Below are 16,036 nucleotides of genomic sequence, written 5' to 3'. Positions count from 1 at the left end.
AAGTGTTCTATTTTCATTGTTTTATATGTAGTTGTCCAGTTTTCCCAGCACCACTTATTGAAGAGGCTGTCTTTTCTCCATTGTATATTCTTGCCTCCTTTGTCAAAGATAAGATGCCCATAGATGCTTGGGTTTATCTCTGGGCTTTCTATCTTGTTCCATTGCTCTACATTTTTAGTTTTGCAGCAATACCATATTGTCTTAATGACTGTAGCTTTGTAGTATAATCTGAAGTCAGGAAGGCTGACTCCTCCAGCTCCATTCTTCTTTTTCAAGACTGCTTGGTCTATTTCGGGTCTTTGATTTTCTCCTTCACTTTTGATGAATTATTTTGCTGGATACTAATTTCTAGGTTAGTGATTTTTTAAAAGTATAATAATTTGTATATATGTCATGCCACACTTTCTTTCATGATTTCTGATGAGAAGTCTTAACTTTGTCTGTAGTTAGTGTTGCCCCATGCCCCGCCCCACCCCGCCCCACCCCGCCCCGCCCTGGTTCTTTCAAGGTGTTTTCACCTTTGATTTTCTGTAATAGAATGTAATGTGCCTCAGCGTAGATTCCCTTTTTACCCGTGGTCTCTGAACCCCCTGGATCTGTGGTTTAGTCTCCATCATTTTGGAAAATTCTCAACCATTATTCAAGTATTTCTTCTACTCTCTCTTCTCTTTCTGCTATTCTAATTACAGGCATGCTACAGCTTTTGTAATTATCCCAGTCCTAGAATATTCTATTTTCTATTCATTGTTATTATTCCTTTTTCATTTTGGATTTCAGTTGGGAGATTTCTATTGACATTTCTTCAAGCTCATGGATTCTTTTCTAGACTGTAGAAAGTTGGCTAATGAGCCCATCAAAGGCAGTCTTCATTTGTTAGTGTTTTCAATTTCTCACATTCCCTTTTGATACTTTCTTAGCATTTGCCCTCTGCTTTATCCATTAGAGCCCTTAACATCTTAGTCACAGTTTTAAAATTCTGGTCTGAAAGATAATTCCAACACTTGCATCCTATCTGAGTCTGGTTCTATGCTTATTTAAATCAATTTGGACTGTTGGGTTTGTTTTTTTTTTGCCGGGAAAGACTGAAAGACTAGCAAATCTCTTCAAGAAAATGAGAGATACCAAGGGAACACTCATGCAAAGATGGGCACAATAAAGGAGAGAAATGGTATGGACCTAACAGAAGCAGAAGATACTAAGAAAAGGTGGCAGGAATACACAAAAAGTGAAAGTGAAGTCATTCAGTTGGGTCCACCTCTTTGCAACCCCATGGACTGTAGCCCATCATGCTTCTCCATCCACGGAATTTTCCAGGCAAGAATACTTACTTGAGCGGGTTGCCATTTCCTTCTCCAGGGGATATTCTCGATCCAGGGATTGAACCTGGGTCTCCTGCATTGCAGACACTTTGCCATCTGAGCCACCAGGGAAACCCAGAATATAAAGAACTATACAAAAAAGATCTTCATGACCCAGATAACCACGATGATGTGAATCCCTCACCTTTAGCCAGACATCATGGAGTGCAAAGTCAAATGGGCCTTGGGAAACATCACTGACAAACCTAGTGGAGGTGATGGAATTTGGCTCAAACTGCTGACCCACATGCTCTCTAGGACATTTGGGGGCAGATCTGATATCCTGCAGGAGTGACCTGGAAGGACGTGACCCAGAGGGCTGCATGTGGCTGGGAGTGAGCTGAGGACAGGGCAGCAGGAAGCAGAGGGGTCCTGGAGACCCATGGGCAGCACTGACAGGAGGAGCTGTTGGGACCAAAGTTGAGAGAGGAAAGAAGCATCAAGACCTGGTGTCCCTGGAGACCTCTACAGGAGGCAGTAGAACCCAGCTGACCAGGAACTGGGAGGGAGGGAAGCAGGCAGAGAAAGGGATGCAATTTTAAGCTTTTGCTGGGCATGCATTGGAGAAAATTATAGTGTCATGAGGCTTTGTGAGCAATGCATAGAAATAAGACCCTAGCTGGAGGTAGGGAAACTGTGGAGGGGGAGCATTCGGCAGATTCTGATGACCAGGCATGGGGCAGCCATGTAACAGGATGATGTAGGAGAACAGCTCAGCTCAGCCCAGATCTGATGGCACTAGGAACTGGGTGACCCAGTACTTCAAGTGCCAATTCCAAGTTCCTCTGCTCCCCCTAGTCTAGGGGAGCTCAGAAACTTTGGGGAGAGGGGAGGAATCCATTTGCTTTTTCACTTGGATGATTCTTGAATTTGTTGGTGAATGTACAGAAACTAGTATTACAAGGAGGAAAGACTAGGTGTGCAGCAGAGGCGGGTACAGGCCACACCTGGACAGGTGAGATGGCCTATTAGACTTGGGCCAAGCTAAGCTGAGAGTTCCAGACAGTAGGAACACTTTATCTGCAGTGAGCATGGATGCTTCTGAAGCCACCCAGACTGCATTCTTCTTCTGGGATCTCCCTCCCACTTCATCTTTCTTAATAAAGTGCCCACCCATAGGGATATGGGGAGAATAACCAAGATAATTCTGGTGAAGGGAATGCATGGTATGTGTCAGCTGGCTGGGAAGAAGGCTTCAAACTCTGAGGTGCGCAGAAGGAAAATGCTGTGGCTACCCAAAAGACTCCATGCCCCTCTCCCCACGTGGTCTCGGAGGGATGCTACTGTGCAGGCAGGCCAGCCCACACTCCACCTATTGGATAAAAGTGATGGAGACACAAACTCCTCTTTTTAGTGCATACCCTTTTATTAAGGTCTCGTATCTTTTTAAATCAAGGTGAAATTCACATAAACCATTCTAGAGAGTGATTCAGTGACATGCAGGCATTCACAATCACCTCTTTCCATCTCTGAAATATTTTCATTACCCCAAAAGTGAATCCTGTAATACCCAACTAGCAACAATTAATCTACTGTCCTTTTGAATTTGTCTGTTCTGTATGCTATCATATAAATGGGATCACACAATATGTGACTTTTAGTGTCCAGCTTTTTTAACTTAGTACAACATTTTTGAAGTTCATCCATGAACATGTCATTCCTTTTTATGACTGAATAGTACTCCACTATATGGATAGACCACATTTTGTCTACGCATTCATCTGTTATGGACATTTGGGCTGTTTCTATCTTTGGGATGCTGCTGTGAATGTGAGAGGGGTGTCTGGGTAGCTGAGTCCTTGTATGTATCCGGAGGATGGAATGGCTGGGCCATACGCTGTTTTCTTCTTTCAGCGTGAGTCTGATGAGCTTTCTCTACCCAAGGCAGGCAGCTCTGCATATTGCATCATGTTTCTAAACCTGATAACCCTGACAGATGATCAGATCAAAGCTGCCCAAAAGAACTTTCTGTAACGATGGAGACCTTCTATATCTGTTCTGTCCAGTGTGGTAGCCATTAGCCATGTGTGGCTAGGATGACTGAGAAACTGCACCTTTGTATTTAACTGCACCTTTGTATTTAATTTTAATTAGCTGAAAATTAATCAGGGCATGTGGCTGTATAAACTCAGCCTTAGAAGTGATAAAAGGGCTGCCTCTTGGAGCATCTCCCACCTCATGCTTCCCTGTTAACACTCCACTTGAGGAACTGAAAATCTGGAGCGCAGTGATGACACTTGAAGACCCGAGCTCTCCCTGTTCCTGAGAAATCGTTCGTTCTTAAACACCACCGAAGGGAGTGAAGACATAAAATGACCCTACATGAACATCAACACAAAAATAAAAGTTTAAAGTAGAATTGAAGGCTGTCACCGAGAACACAATGTACAGATCTCGAGAAGACTCTATATCTCGTGCATAATCCTTGCAGTTTGTTTCATTGAAATGGGTCCCATTAGGCAATGTGGATGCTACTATCTACCTACATTGCAGAGGAGTTGGGTGTTGTTTCTATCCACACTGATAGTTCTTATCAATTTTTGGTGCACAGTTTCATGTTGCTAGGATATTTTCTAAAGACTAGCAAAATGTGGTTAGTTCCAGATAGTGTCTAGGGAACTCCGGTTTGAGTACATCTAATTTTGTAAGATAAATATAACATTCCTAAATTGTTTCAGTGGCCTGTATTTATTATAATAAAAAAAATTAATGGAACCAGTAAGGCTAACAGCAAGAGTAACATTTACTAAACTCATACTGTGCTAGAGATTTTTTAACATGGGGATTACTATGGATTTACTCATTTACTCTCTCAATCCCATGAAGTAAGTGCTGCTTCACTTCTCAGTAGACTTTGCAGAAGCATATCTGGGACACTCCACCCCTTATTTGTAACAGCATGTGGAATTCATGAACAATCATCTTTTGAAATATCCATATATATATTACTTAATCTGGTCCTAACACTGTTCATTTTAGATTTACTGACTTCACAAAAACAATTTTATCAAATTCAATATACTGATTATTTTGACTCTAGCTATTAGTTTAAAGGGCTCTTATTGTTTAAACCAATCCAAATATAGTAATTTAAACTCCTTTAAATAATTATTCTATCTACAATGAGTTTTCCTTTAAAAATGTGCACCTATTTTCAAAATGTAAACTGATACATTTCAAATGCTGAAAACGCATCTAACAAGACATGCCCTTCCCAAGACCTTAGAATTCGCAATACAATAGACCATTCTGATCTCGTGTTCTCCAAAAACCTAACTCACGCATTCATACGTTTTAAGATGGAAATCACGCTTATCTATCAGAACCTCAAACGATAAATTTTCTTTTAAGATTAAATACTTTCAGTACTAGTTTAATCTATGGATTTCTCATGGGATAAGAAAACAGTCCGTACTTGGCGTCTGAATGTCACAGTAATGACTTTCCGGAGTCAAAAGTAGCTTGTCACCGGTAATAAATTCTTAAGGATGAGTGGGATTAAAACTCCATGACCTTGGGGGTGAGATTCAAGAGAAAATATCAGACATTACCTGCAGCGAACGAACACACAGCCCACTGTGCCCCTATGCGCACCCGAATCATGTTTCTGGTTCGATTCCCCTCAAGCCCAGCCTTGCTCAGATTCGCGCAAAAACACGCTCCGAAAGACAGCCTTGGCCAGTACGGCTCTTTTCTAGACACTGTGGGTGGCTCTGAAAAGAGCCTTTGGTGTCAGGGGGCCGCTGGGGAGCACGGCCGTTTCCGGCCCGCCTCCGTCGCCTCACTTGCCCTTGGCCTTGTGGTGGCTCTCCGTTTTCTTGGGCAGTAGCACGGCCTGGATGTTGGGCAGGACACCGCCCTGCGCGATGGTCACGCGGCCCAGGAGCTTGTTGAGCTCTTCGTCGTTACGGATGGCCAACTGAAGATGGCGTGGTATAATACGCGTTTTCTTGTTGTCCCGCGCCGCGTTGCCCGCCAGCTCTAGGATCTCAGCCGTCAGGTACTCCAGCACTGCTGCCAGATAAACAGGCGCGCCAGCACCCACACGTTCAGAATAGTTACCTTTGCGAAGCAGCCGATGCACTCGGCCCACAGGAAACTGCAAGCCCGCGCGCGAGGAGCGCGACTTCGCTTTCGCGCGCGCCTTACCGCCCTGTTTGCCTCGGCCGGACATCTCCCACTAACGCACGACAACAACACAAAGCCAAAAAACAGAACACCAAAAAACCCACTGTACTCAGAGAGTCTTTATATATGATCTTGAGGTAGTGCAACCGGCGCCGCCCGATTGGGTAGTGATGGTGACCAACCAGAAAAGGAAGTCACCATTTCCCCCTAATTTGCATCTGCCTGTTCCAGTGATGACGTTGCGCATTGCTTGATCCTATCAGAAATCAGAAACTCTAGATCCTTCATTTGAATACAAGACGTATAAGTTAAGTTGCTCTGTAGGAGAGGTTTCTTTTTTATTTGGAAAGATCCGTCGTCATGCCTGATCCGTCCAAATCAGCTCCCGCACCCAAGAAGGGCTCCAAGAAAGCTGTTACTAAAGCGCAGAAGAAGGATGGCAAGAAGCGTAAGCGCAGCCGCAAAGAGAGTTATTCCATCTACGTGTATAAGGTGTTGAAGCAAGTGCACCCGGACACCGGGATCTCTTCCAAGGCAATGGGCATCATGAACTCGTTCGTGAACGACATCTTCGAGCGCATCGCTAGCGAGGCCTCCCGTTTGGCGCACTATAACAAGCGTTCTACCATCACGTCCCGAGAGGTGCAGACGGCTGTGCGCCTGCTGTTGCCCGGCGAGTTGGCCAAACACGCTGTTTCGGAAGGTACCAAAGCCGTCACCAAATATACCAGCTCTAAATGAGGTGCATCTCGGTGCCCGGAAACCCAAAGGCTCTTTTCAGAGCCACTTACAAGATCGAGAAAGGGTGTCGAACACGTGAAGGGTTTGTTATGTAAAAGCATCCCTTGTCTACTTCGTGGTGGCTCCTAGGTTACTAGGAGCGCGCCCGGATTCCTCCCCCACCCCCCCTGCCCCATTGACGTGTGCGCGCGTTTGTATGTGAGCAGAATGCGAAAGTGTATCTGTATTTCACCAGTGGTCGGGGATGGGCTGGCGAGGAAAAATAACAGTGCGGGAAACAATGAAAACGCTGCGTGTCCACCACTGCTTCCACTCAAAACTAGCGACGCTTCACTAAACAAAAGGAGCCTTGAGTTCAAGTGTCTCTAGGGCCTGGAGAGTGCCATTTCCGACGCTTGCGGGCATGGTACAATTTTGTGTGCGCATGATGTTCGCCTGTGGGTGGGTGGCGCGGGTCTTCATCACTCCCCACCCCCCCAATCTCCCGCTTCCCCAGAGGAACTGTATGCCATTCGAATACCTCCGTGTTTATTAATGAGGGTGTTGTACAGCTTTGGCGCTGGCGCCTGGCGATGCATGTCCGCCCAGACCAGATATCTATCCTAAGGCAGTGAACATTCACGGGAGGATGTTTGCATGTCTGGATTCTTCAAAGGCGGAATGTTTGAAACCGAAAGGAAAATGGAAGCATGGTGGAACACAGCTCCCTCTGCTCGAGAACTGGATGTAGTAAGCCCACCCCGGCTGCAGGTACCTAGGGCGGGACTGGGGAGAGGAGGGCAATTTAAGAGAAAATTAACCTTTTTCTCAGCAAATGTAAACTTCCACTTCAGCCCCATTATTCTCGGTGACGCACTGGTGACGCAGAATTTTCCCTTTGAGTTCATGGCATTCATTTGGAAAATGTCATCTTGACAGAAAGTGTTTTAGCGTGAAGAGTTCACTCTGAGGAAGATATCGCCTACCTTTTTTGCCTGTTTTTTATTTGTAAGAAGGGGATTTCAAATAATCACTTTCTTGAGCTGTTTAGAGAATTAGATGTGTTGAAAGGTCGTGTCATCTCAGGCAAGGAGCTGACGTTCACTTAAAGGCTAACAACCAGGCTTTTGCAAATCATGTCCAAAGGAAGAAGGTTGCATGCTTGATTCGGTTGGTAGGGCTGGGCTGGAGAGAAAACGTGCCCACGGCCACCGTGTCCTCAACCACAGCGGCTGGAAAAATGCCAGCCTCATTCTTTTTTCTACATGGGTCCACTGTAAAAGAATTTCTAAAACTCCACACATTTTTAAGTTGGCGTCCAAAATACTTCATGCTTGGTCAGTAGTTGCAAGAATGCAAATCTCAAGACAGGACGTTTTACAAAACAAAATGGTCCCACATCAGTTTTTTTAAAGGTTTCTATTGAAATAGCTATTCAATACCACAGTCAGTTTATAGAATACACTATTAAATTATTCGTTGACACAAAGCTAGTTTAGGTAATTTTTTTCACCTCGAACTCATTTTCATTCAACTTCAGATTCAGCATTTTATCCTAATGTAAGATATGTCTATTTAGTGTTTTATCTATCTCCTTTATACACAAAGATGGAAATTGAGATTTAAAAACTTGTTGGTGAGCAGAAATAAGTTTAAAAATCTTCTGGACAACACACAATTGTTTAAATATAAATAAGTTTTGACAGGTATATATAAGTTTTGACAGGTATATATAAAACCGAAAATAAAACTTTAGTGAAGACTGTGTCATTTAAAGATCTGGATAGTGGTGTCTGCCTCCCACACCTTCCTTTCTTTTCTGAGTTAGCTTGTGCACTCATGGGCACATAGTATTGTTAGAGTGATAGCAGTGTGTAGGCATTATTTCTTTTCCTTTGTTCTCTTTTATAGATGAGTATTTGAACTTATCTGTACTTATCTGTATGTTCTATCTGTATTTAGTATGTTCTATCTGTATTTGAAAATACTCATATATCTAGTGTTCGAACCTGTTTTTTATAGTCTGAAACAGTGTTCAGAAAAATAAATACTTCGAAATGGAAATTTTGTTCTAGCAGTTTTACTTCTTTGCCTTCCTAGTTGTAAGACAAAATTTAAACCGTGATCTCTCATCAAAAGACAACACCTTTCATTTTCTCAGTAGATACCTGATTCATACTAAAAACTACTAGCGGAGGAGGTGGTGGCGGCCCTGGGGGATTGCATAGGCAGCGTGGTCTCCAGCAAGCACTGGCTTTTCGGCATCCTCAGCGGGCTCATCCAGATGGTTAGCCCTGAAAATGCCAAATCCAGCTCTGATGATGAGGAGCAGCAGATGGTGCTTGATGAAGAAATAAGAGAATGAAATTTGCAGAGTATGGGGTATGTCAATGGATGAGAATGTGGCTTTGTTTCTCCAAGAATTTAATGCTCCTGACATATTTGTGGGAGTATTGGCCAAATCCAAATGTCCTCGATTAAGAGAAATACGTGTGGGAATTTTAGGTAATATGGCCTGTTTTCAGGAGATATGTATGTGTGTCCATCAGCAGTGATAAAAATCTTGGCCAAGTATGCAGACTCTCCTACTCTGCTGGTAACAAGCAGGTTGTTACTTACTTGCCTTTCTCAGACAAAAGTGGCCAGTGTCTGGGTTGAAAGAATCTGAGAAAATCCAGCTATTTATGCTAGCATTTGCTTCATGATGTCAAGTTCAACAAATGTTGACTTGCTGGTAAAGGTTGGGGAAGTTGTGGACAAGCTGTTTGATTTGGATGAGAAGCTAATGTTGGAATGGATTAGAAGTGGGGCTGTTAGGCTCTGCACCAACCCCAGGAACATTCTGAACAGCAGCCAGTGTTTCGAATTGTGCCCTGTGTACTTGAAGCTGCCAAACAAGATCGAGAACAGCATGGGCCTGTAAGGCTTTGCATGCCTTAATTGTTATTAAATGTGTCATACAGGCAACACTTCTTTTACATACAATTTAGTGAAGTTTCTTAAAAAGTACTATATTTTATTGAAAAGCCTCTTCAAAGGAAAGAAGTTACAACAGACATCACAGAATTATAAACTGTCATGAGATTACTATGAGTAATTATACACCAATAAAATTAAAAACCTAGAAGAAACAGACAAATTTCTAGAAATGTACAATCTTCCAAGACTGAGCCAGGTAGAAATAGAAAGTATAACACCAGGATTGAAACTGGCTAATAATCCTCAACTGAACAGGTTCACAGGTGAATTCTACCAAACATTTAGAGAAGAGTTAACACGTATTCATCTCAAATGATTCCAAAAATTTGCAGAGTAAGAAATGCTTCTGAACTTATTCTGAGACCAGCATCACCCTGACACTAAAACTAGACAAAGATACCACAACAATAGAAAATTACAGGCCAATATCACTGATGGCTTCCTGGAATAAAAACTAGTTTAACATTGTCAAAATAATAGGGAATGAGGCTGTAGCTAGGGAGCCATGTGAAGTGGGGGTGGGGGTGGGGGTGGGGGGGCTTGAAAGGACATCACAGCTCTCCCTAATCGCATTAACTATGAAAAGAGTATGGTTGCTCAGTGGTAAAGAATAGCCTGTCAATGCGGGGTTCTTCTCCCAAAGGATATGTCTCCTCAGGCAAGGGCGACAAAAGGAAAAATAAATGAGTCTCAAACTAAAAAACTTTTGAATAGTGAAGGAAACTCTCAACAAAATGTAAGGACTGCCTACTGACTGGGAGATGTTTGTAAATGATATATCTGCAAGGAATTAATAGCCAAAGTATACAAAATTCATATGACCCAACATAAAACCCCCAAACAATATAGAACAACCCAATTTGTTGTAAAAAATGGGCAGAGGATCTGAATAGATGTTTTTCCAAAGAAGACATACAGATGGCCGACACCTGAAAAGATGAATCACAGATGAATGAGTCACAGATATGAAAATATATTATAGTCAGTCAACAATTATATGGGCTGCGCTGGTGGCTCAAACGGTAAAGAATCTGCCTGCAATGTGGGAGACCTGGGTTCTATCCCTGATCCCTTGGAGGAAGGCATGGCAACCAACTCCAGGGTACTTGCCTGGAGAATCCTCATGGACAAAGGAACGCGGCAGGCTACAGTCCATGGGGTTGCAAAGAGACTCGACTAAGCCACTAAGCACACACAATAATTATATAATATTTTTGTATGCTGATGGATGACAACTAATCTTTAGAAATACGGAATCACTATGTTGTGTATCAGGAATTAACATAGTGTTGTAGGTATTTTACACTTCAAACACAAGCAAACTCATAGAAAAAGATATATCAGATTTGTGGTTACCAGAGGCAGGGGTGGGGAGGGAATGGGGAATTGGATGAAGGCAGTCAAAAGGTACAACTTCCAGTTGTTTAACACCGGGAAGGGGGGGGGGGCGGGAACCAAACACCCAACTCAAACCGTTTATGAGCAAATGTCAAAAAGGTATATACGTTTTTCGGATAAAAAACCAACCTATTTCGAGGGATTTTAGCTGTCTTGAGGGTCTAGACCATTACCTGTGCTCCCGCACTTTTGATATTTTAAAAGGGACAGCGTTAGTACTTATAAGTAGCTGCTGAAACTCAATGCTGCTTAAATGCTTGGGGAAAGAAGCTCATGAGCTTTGCCGTGGCAAAGCCCGGAAGGACTCCCCCAAAAGTCAGAGCCTGGTCAGTGCTTCAACACTCAAGAGCCTCACCAAGTGTCATGTCCAGCATACCCCTGCGTGACCCACGAGGGAGTATGAATAGAGAGGAAGGTTGGCACTCAGCCTTGTAGGAAGTGACCCCCCTCAACCTGCAAAAACACTTGCCACTTGCAGACAGAAGGACCTGGACCAGGTTCAAGAACTCAGGCGTCAGGGCTGCGCCCTCTCAGGCTTCTGACTGGAGCTGAGGCTAACACAGCAGTTCTTTTTGGTGAATATGCGCCCCCCCCCTTTTTTTTTTCTCCATTTATTTTTATTAGTTGGAGGCTAATTACAATATTGTAGTGGTTTTTGCCATACATTGACATGAATCAGCCATGGATCTACATGTGTTCCCCATCCTGAACCCCCCTCCCACCTCCCTATCCCATCCCTCTGGGTCGTCCCAGTGCACCAGACCCGAGCACTTGTCTCATGATTGCCCTTTTAAAAAGGCTTAGCTTTATTTCAGGAGCGCACTCCATCTCCTCCATAATCCTGACTGAACAGCATTTCACAACCACGCCAGGAGGCAGGCTCTTTTTTGAGCACTGAGGTGGCTATGAAAGGAGCCTTTGAATTTCAGAGCACTGCAGCCCATCTATTTGGAGCTCGCGTCCGTGACAGTCTCGGTATTTTCTGGCACGGCACACTGCGCATGGGGCAGCAGTGCAGATGTACACATTCTGTGCCTCACCTTACGTGTTCGTAAGAGCACTTGTACTCCAGTACTCTTGCCTGGAAAAGCCCATGGACGGAGGAGCCTGGTAGGCTACAGTCCAAGGGGTCGCTAAGAGTCGGAGACGACTGAGCGACTTCACTTTCACTTTTCACTTTCTTGCACTGAAGAAGGAAATGGCAACCCATTCCAGTGTTCTTGCCTGGAGAGCCCCAGGGATGGGGTCGCACAGAGTCGGATACGACTGAAGCGACTTAGCAGCAGCAGCAAGAGCACTTGTAGTGCGCCGAGGCGTGAGCGCAAAGGTGCCCTTGACCAACGAGTTCAAGATATCCACGGCCTTGGGAGAGATACCTGTGCCGGGAAGCATCTGCTTCAGCACCTTATACGTGTCGATATATTAGCTCTGCGTGTGGCTGCGCTTAATTTTTCGCTTATCCTAAGCCTCACCAGACAGCGTTCTCGGAGCGGTTCTTGGGCTGCGCCTCTGGAACGGAATCAGGCGGAGCCAGCCCTGCAGCGGGCGGCGGCGATGACTATTTATTATCTCCATATTCAAATTAGGGCTCCAATATCCTAGAATCGGATTGGACGGTCGGTCCCGCTCGGCCTGGTTACAAAGAATATATGTAAATAGTAGATGCCAGCTCTTCTTTCCTATTGGACAATAGGTCAACCAATCCGAAGGCCATGAGTGGAGTCAGGTTCAGTTCAGTTCAGTTCGGTTCAGTTGTGTCTGACTGTGTGCGACCCGATGGGCTGCAGCTAGCCAGGCCTTCCGAGTCAGGTTGCGGATTTCTGTTCAAACCCTTTGTTGTAACTGGAGCTGGGTCTTTGTTTAGTTACAATGTCTGTACCGGACAAAAAAATGAAGAAGGTAATAAAAACCCGCTTTAATCCCGCGTCTCCGATTTTCCTGGATAGGAGACAAAACACAAGGGGACATTTTTGACACGGTAAGATTGTGCTTATTTAGCAGAGGGGAATAGCAGCTTCCAACCACCATTCCAATCATTTGTTTCCTATCATTTTTTTTACCCCCGAAGGCCGAAGACATAATTCCTTTCAGAATTCAAGATTAAATGCGAACGGTTCTTTCAGAAGTACAGAAAACTACTGAAAACAAACTACGGTACTTACATAGGATGCAACAAAGCAGATTTTTAACTGGAGGGAGGAAATGAATGGATTTCAAAGTAAACACTAGTCCTTTATATTGTTGTTATTATTAATATTAACTAAACAAACCCATTTGAAGTGACAGCTATATGCTAAGTGTATATGTATGAACTCATGTAGCCTCCTAATAACCCTAAGGGTTAGATACTTTTATTGTTCTGTAATTACCCATCAGAATGGAGGTTATGGAACCCTTAAAGGGTAAATTGAGATACATTAAAATTTTAAAGAGTTTATTTGAGCAGAAATGACTCAAATTGGGTAGCATCCAATCTAGCCGTTAGAGCTGTACAAAATGAAAGACTTTTACAGCCAGAAGGAAGCAGGAACAAGGAAGATATGCTAGGCCAAAAAGCAGCTTGGTTACTCTAAGGGTACTCTATCTCTTCAGGAGATAGCAGGGCTCTAATTAGGCAGATTACCTAACTGGTGTTGATCAGGCAATTCCTGATTGGCTGGTTTAAGATTCTATTTTTAGGAAAGCCGAAACTGTAATTCAATCAAGTCTTGGTTTGGGGCTTAGCATAAGAGACTCCATTGGGGCCTGTCTTATTTTTAATTGAAGTCATCAGTGCCTAAGTTGACTCCTATTAGATTAATTCTTTTTTTTTTTAATTAATTCTTATATACAGAAGATTAAGCTCCCCTATTATATTGACTCCCAAGATAGAAGGGCTTATGAATTCACATTTCTCAGTTGTGTCACATAATGCCTGGAGAACACCGTTAGAAACGCACATGCTTGGGCCCCACCTGAAGTGTATTGAGCCTGAATCTGCATTTTAAGCAGATTCCTACGCACATCAGTTTCCCAGCGCTGGTGTGGAGGTCATTTACCGGGCAACTTTAGCCCTTCGGTGCATTATCCAAACAGACGAGGAAGCTTAACAGCACCCGCAAAAGACAGAGTGACTCACTGAGTTCAGAGCAGTTAGCAAGGTGCTTTCAAGATAAGAGTTCGAAGAAACCCAAATGGGATAATATTTGTCTTAGAAAGTTTGGGTATTAAGAAAGTGGAGGAGAGAGGCCAGGGGGCCATTCTTGAAGATAGCCTGTGCTTCGCTCCCTGTCTGGGGCTAATAATTTACCATCTCTGCCCCTCTACTTCCTCAAGTGAAGTGAGGCTATGGATGCCTACTTAATGGGATTGCTGTGAGTGAATGTGTGTCAGGCAGATGGCAGGATGTGGTTATATATTTAGTGCTCAAGTGCTGTTGGTTCCATTTCATCCTGTCCTTCTCAGAAGAGATCCAGCCAGAGATGCATGCCTCAGCTGAGCTCCCTTTGTGCCAGGGGGAACTACATCACGTAAATGTGGAGCATAAGCCTTTCTCTTGTCTGCTAGAACATGGACTAAGCTGTAAACTCCAGGGCAAGAGATGTGTCCTTCACTTCTAAATCTCCAAGGTGGAACGTGGAGCTTGGCACATAGTGGAGATTCAACCAGTGTTTGTTGAATGAATAAGTCTGTGAGCTGAGGCAGTGTTCCCTACCTGCAAGTCTGTGAGCTGAGCTGCTTTGGATGTGCTCAGTATTAACTATTTTGTCTGTTGATTTTAAAAATCTATAGTTTACTTAAACATTTGTAGAGAGCTCATTGTTATCAAGTGGTAGTGAAAATGAAAGTGTTGCTCAGTCCTGTCTGACTCTTTGCAACCCCATGGACTATAGCCCACCAGGCTCCTCTATCCATGGATTTCTCCAGGCAAGAGTACTGGAGTGGGTAGCCATTCCCTTCTCCAGGGGGTCTTCCAACCCAGGGATGGAACCTGCATCTCCTGTGTCTCCCACATTGAAGGCAGATTCTTTACTGCCTGAGCCACCAGGGAATCCACTTAATGAATACTTAATTCAACTTAGTGCTCATAACATCCTTTCCACATATGCAGTATTATCAACTCCATTTTGCAGTTGGGACGGCAAAAGGCAGAAAAAAAACAAAACACTTCTCAAGTGAAACAGCTGATGAGACAACTAGCCCTGGAAATTAGGTCAGCAGTACCAAGCCTTGTGCTAACCACACCTAGGTTGTTTTGGCTTTGGATGTGGAATTTCATTTTGAAGAGGAAATAATAGACATGATATATATATATATATATGTATATATATATATATAATATACACATATGTATCATGTTGAAGAGGAAATAATACATATATGTAGGAAAAATATTAAAATGCATTGCCCTGTGTTTATTTTTTTTTTTTTGCCCTGTGTTTAAATTTCCAGGGAAAAACACCAGTAAGATATCTTAAAATTTCTACTGCAGTAGAAAGCTGAAAGAACTGCAGATGAAATTTCACTCAAATTCACATTCCCAATCCCATTCAACTTTTTAAAAATAGTTTTTTAATACAAGACACACTTATAAAATAGACAAATGCTTGCTTCTAGATCACTTATTCAAACTGTTTTACCCTTATTTTTTTTATACCAGAGACTTAATGACCAATGTATATAAATGATTGGTCTCAGCCTTGGAAAAGGACTGAAGCTTGATCTTGCACCAGCAGTACACTCAAACAAAAATCTCTTTTGTTTTGCCTGTAGATCTAGTTGGTATAGATTTCTCAGAATGAAAGCTATCTTTTATTCTTAAAACTCACTATTCTGAGCAGGTCTTTCTGTCTCAGTTAAGACTCACTGGTGGTAGTTATTGAAACTGTTAATACATTTGTAATGTTACAGAGAAAAAACTTTCCTTCCACCCTCTTGGGTTCAGTAGGTATGTTTATGAATAAACTGATAACAGGTAGAGTAACAGGAGACAAGTTATGCAAATTTATTCATTTTAAAATACTATGTGCATGGGAAAAGTGAATTATTATTGCAGGGAAAAAAAGTGAATAACCCCAAAAGCAATGAGATTTGAGAGCTTATATACCACCTTAGTAGGAGAAGGGGAGAAGTAGTTCTCATAGAGGAGAGTAAATGATATTAGGAAAGACAACAGGCCCTTAGGAGACTATACAGGAGGTATGATAGTTTGTGACAGTCTGTCTGGGTGTGGCATTGACCTCTAGTCTCCTCTCTCTGATGAATCAGTCTTCCTCTGCTGATGAAACTCTCAGGAGGGAATTGATGACAGTTAAGTTCATTTTGAAGGAACTGTTTTTAGGCAGTTGGGGGAGTTCAGAGAAAGTTTCTCACAGTGTTTGCTGTTTCTCAGCTGATTTCAGTCCCAAATAATCAGTATGACAAGTGCAGCATATTCAGGGATATGTCCAGAACACTCAGTAGCGAAAGAATTT

General features: G+C 43.1%; 2 protein-coding genes across 2 annotated transcripts; one reads left to right on the top strand and one right to left on the bottom strand.

The window, feature by feature from the left end:
• Positions 1–2,427: 2,427 nt before the first annotated feature.
• LOC122440600 (histone H2A type 3) lies at positions 2,428–5,609 on the bottom strand. Its single transcript, XM_043467055.1, has one exon. The coding sequence runs from the start codon at positions 5,530–5,532 to the stop codon at positions 5,140–5,142; it is 393 nt and encodes a 130-aa protein (XP_043322990.1). The 5' UTR covers positions 5,533–5,609; the 3' UTR covers positions 2,428–5,139.
• A 172-nt stretch (positions 5,610–5,781) lies between these two features.
• Positions 5,782–8,287, top strand: LOC122440602 (histone H2B type 3-B). The gene has a single exon (XM_043467056.1). It carries the CDS (start codon positions 5,847–5,849, stop codon positions 6,225–6,227), a length of 381 nt encoding a protein of 126 aa, XP_043322991.1. The 5' UTR covers positions 5,782–5,846; the 3' UTR covers positions 6,228–8,287.
• The last annotated feature ends 7,749 nt before the right edge of the window (positions 8,288–16,036 follow it).

Source organism: Cervus canadensis, chromosome 4, assembly GCF_019320065.1.
Source record: "Cervus canadensis isolate Bull #8, Minnesota chromosome 4, ASM1932006v1, whole genome shotgun sequence".
Taxonomy (NCBI): Eukaryota; Metazoa; Chordata; class Mammalia; order Artiodactyla; family Cervidae; genus Cervus; species Cervus canadensis.
This window is presented reverse-complemented; position numbering and strand designations above follow the sequence as displayed.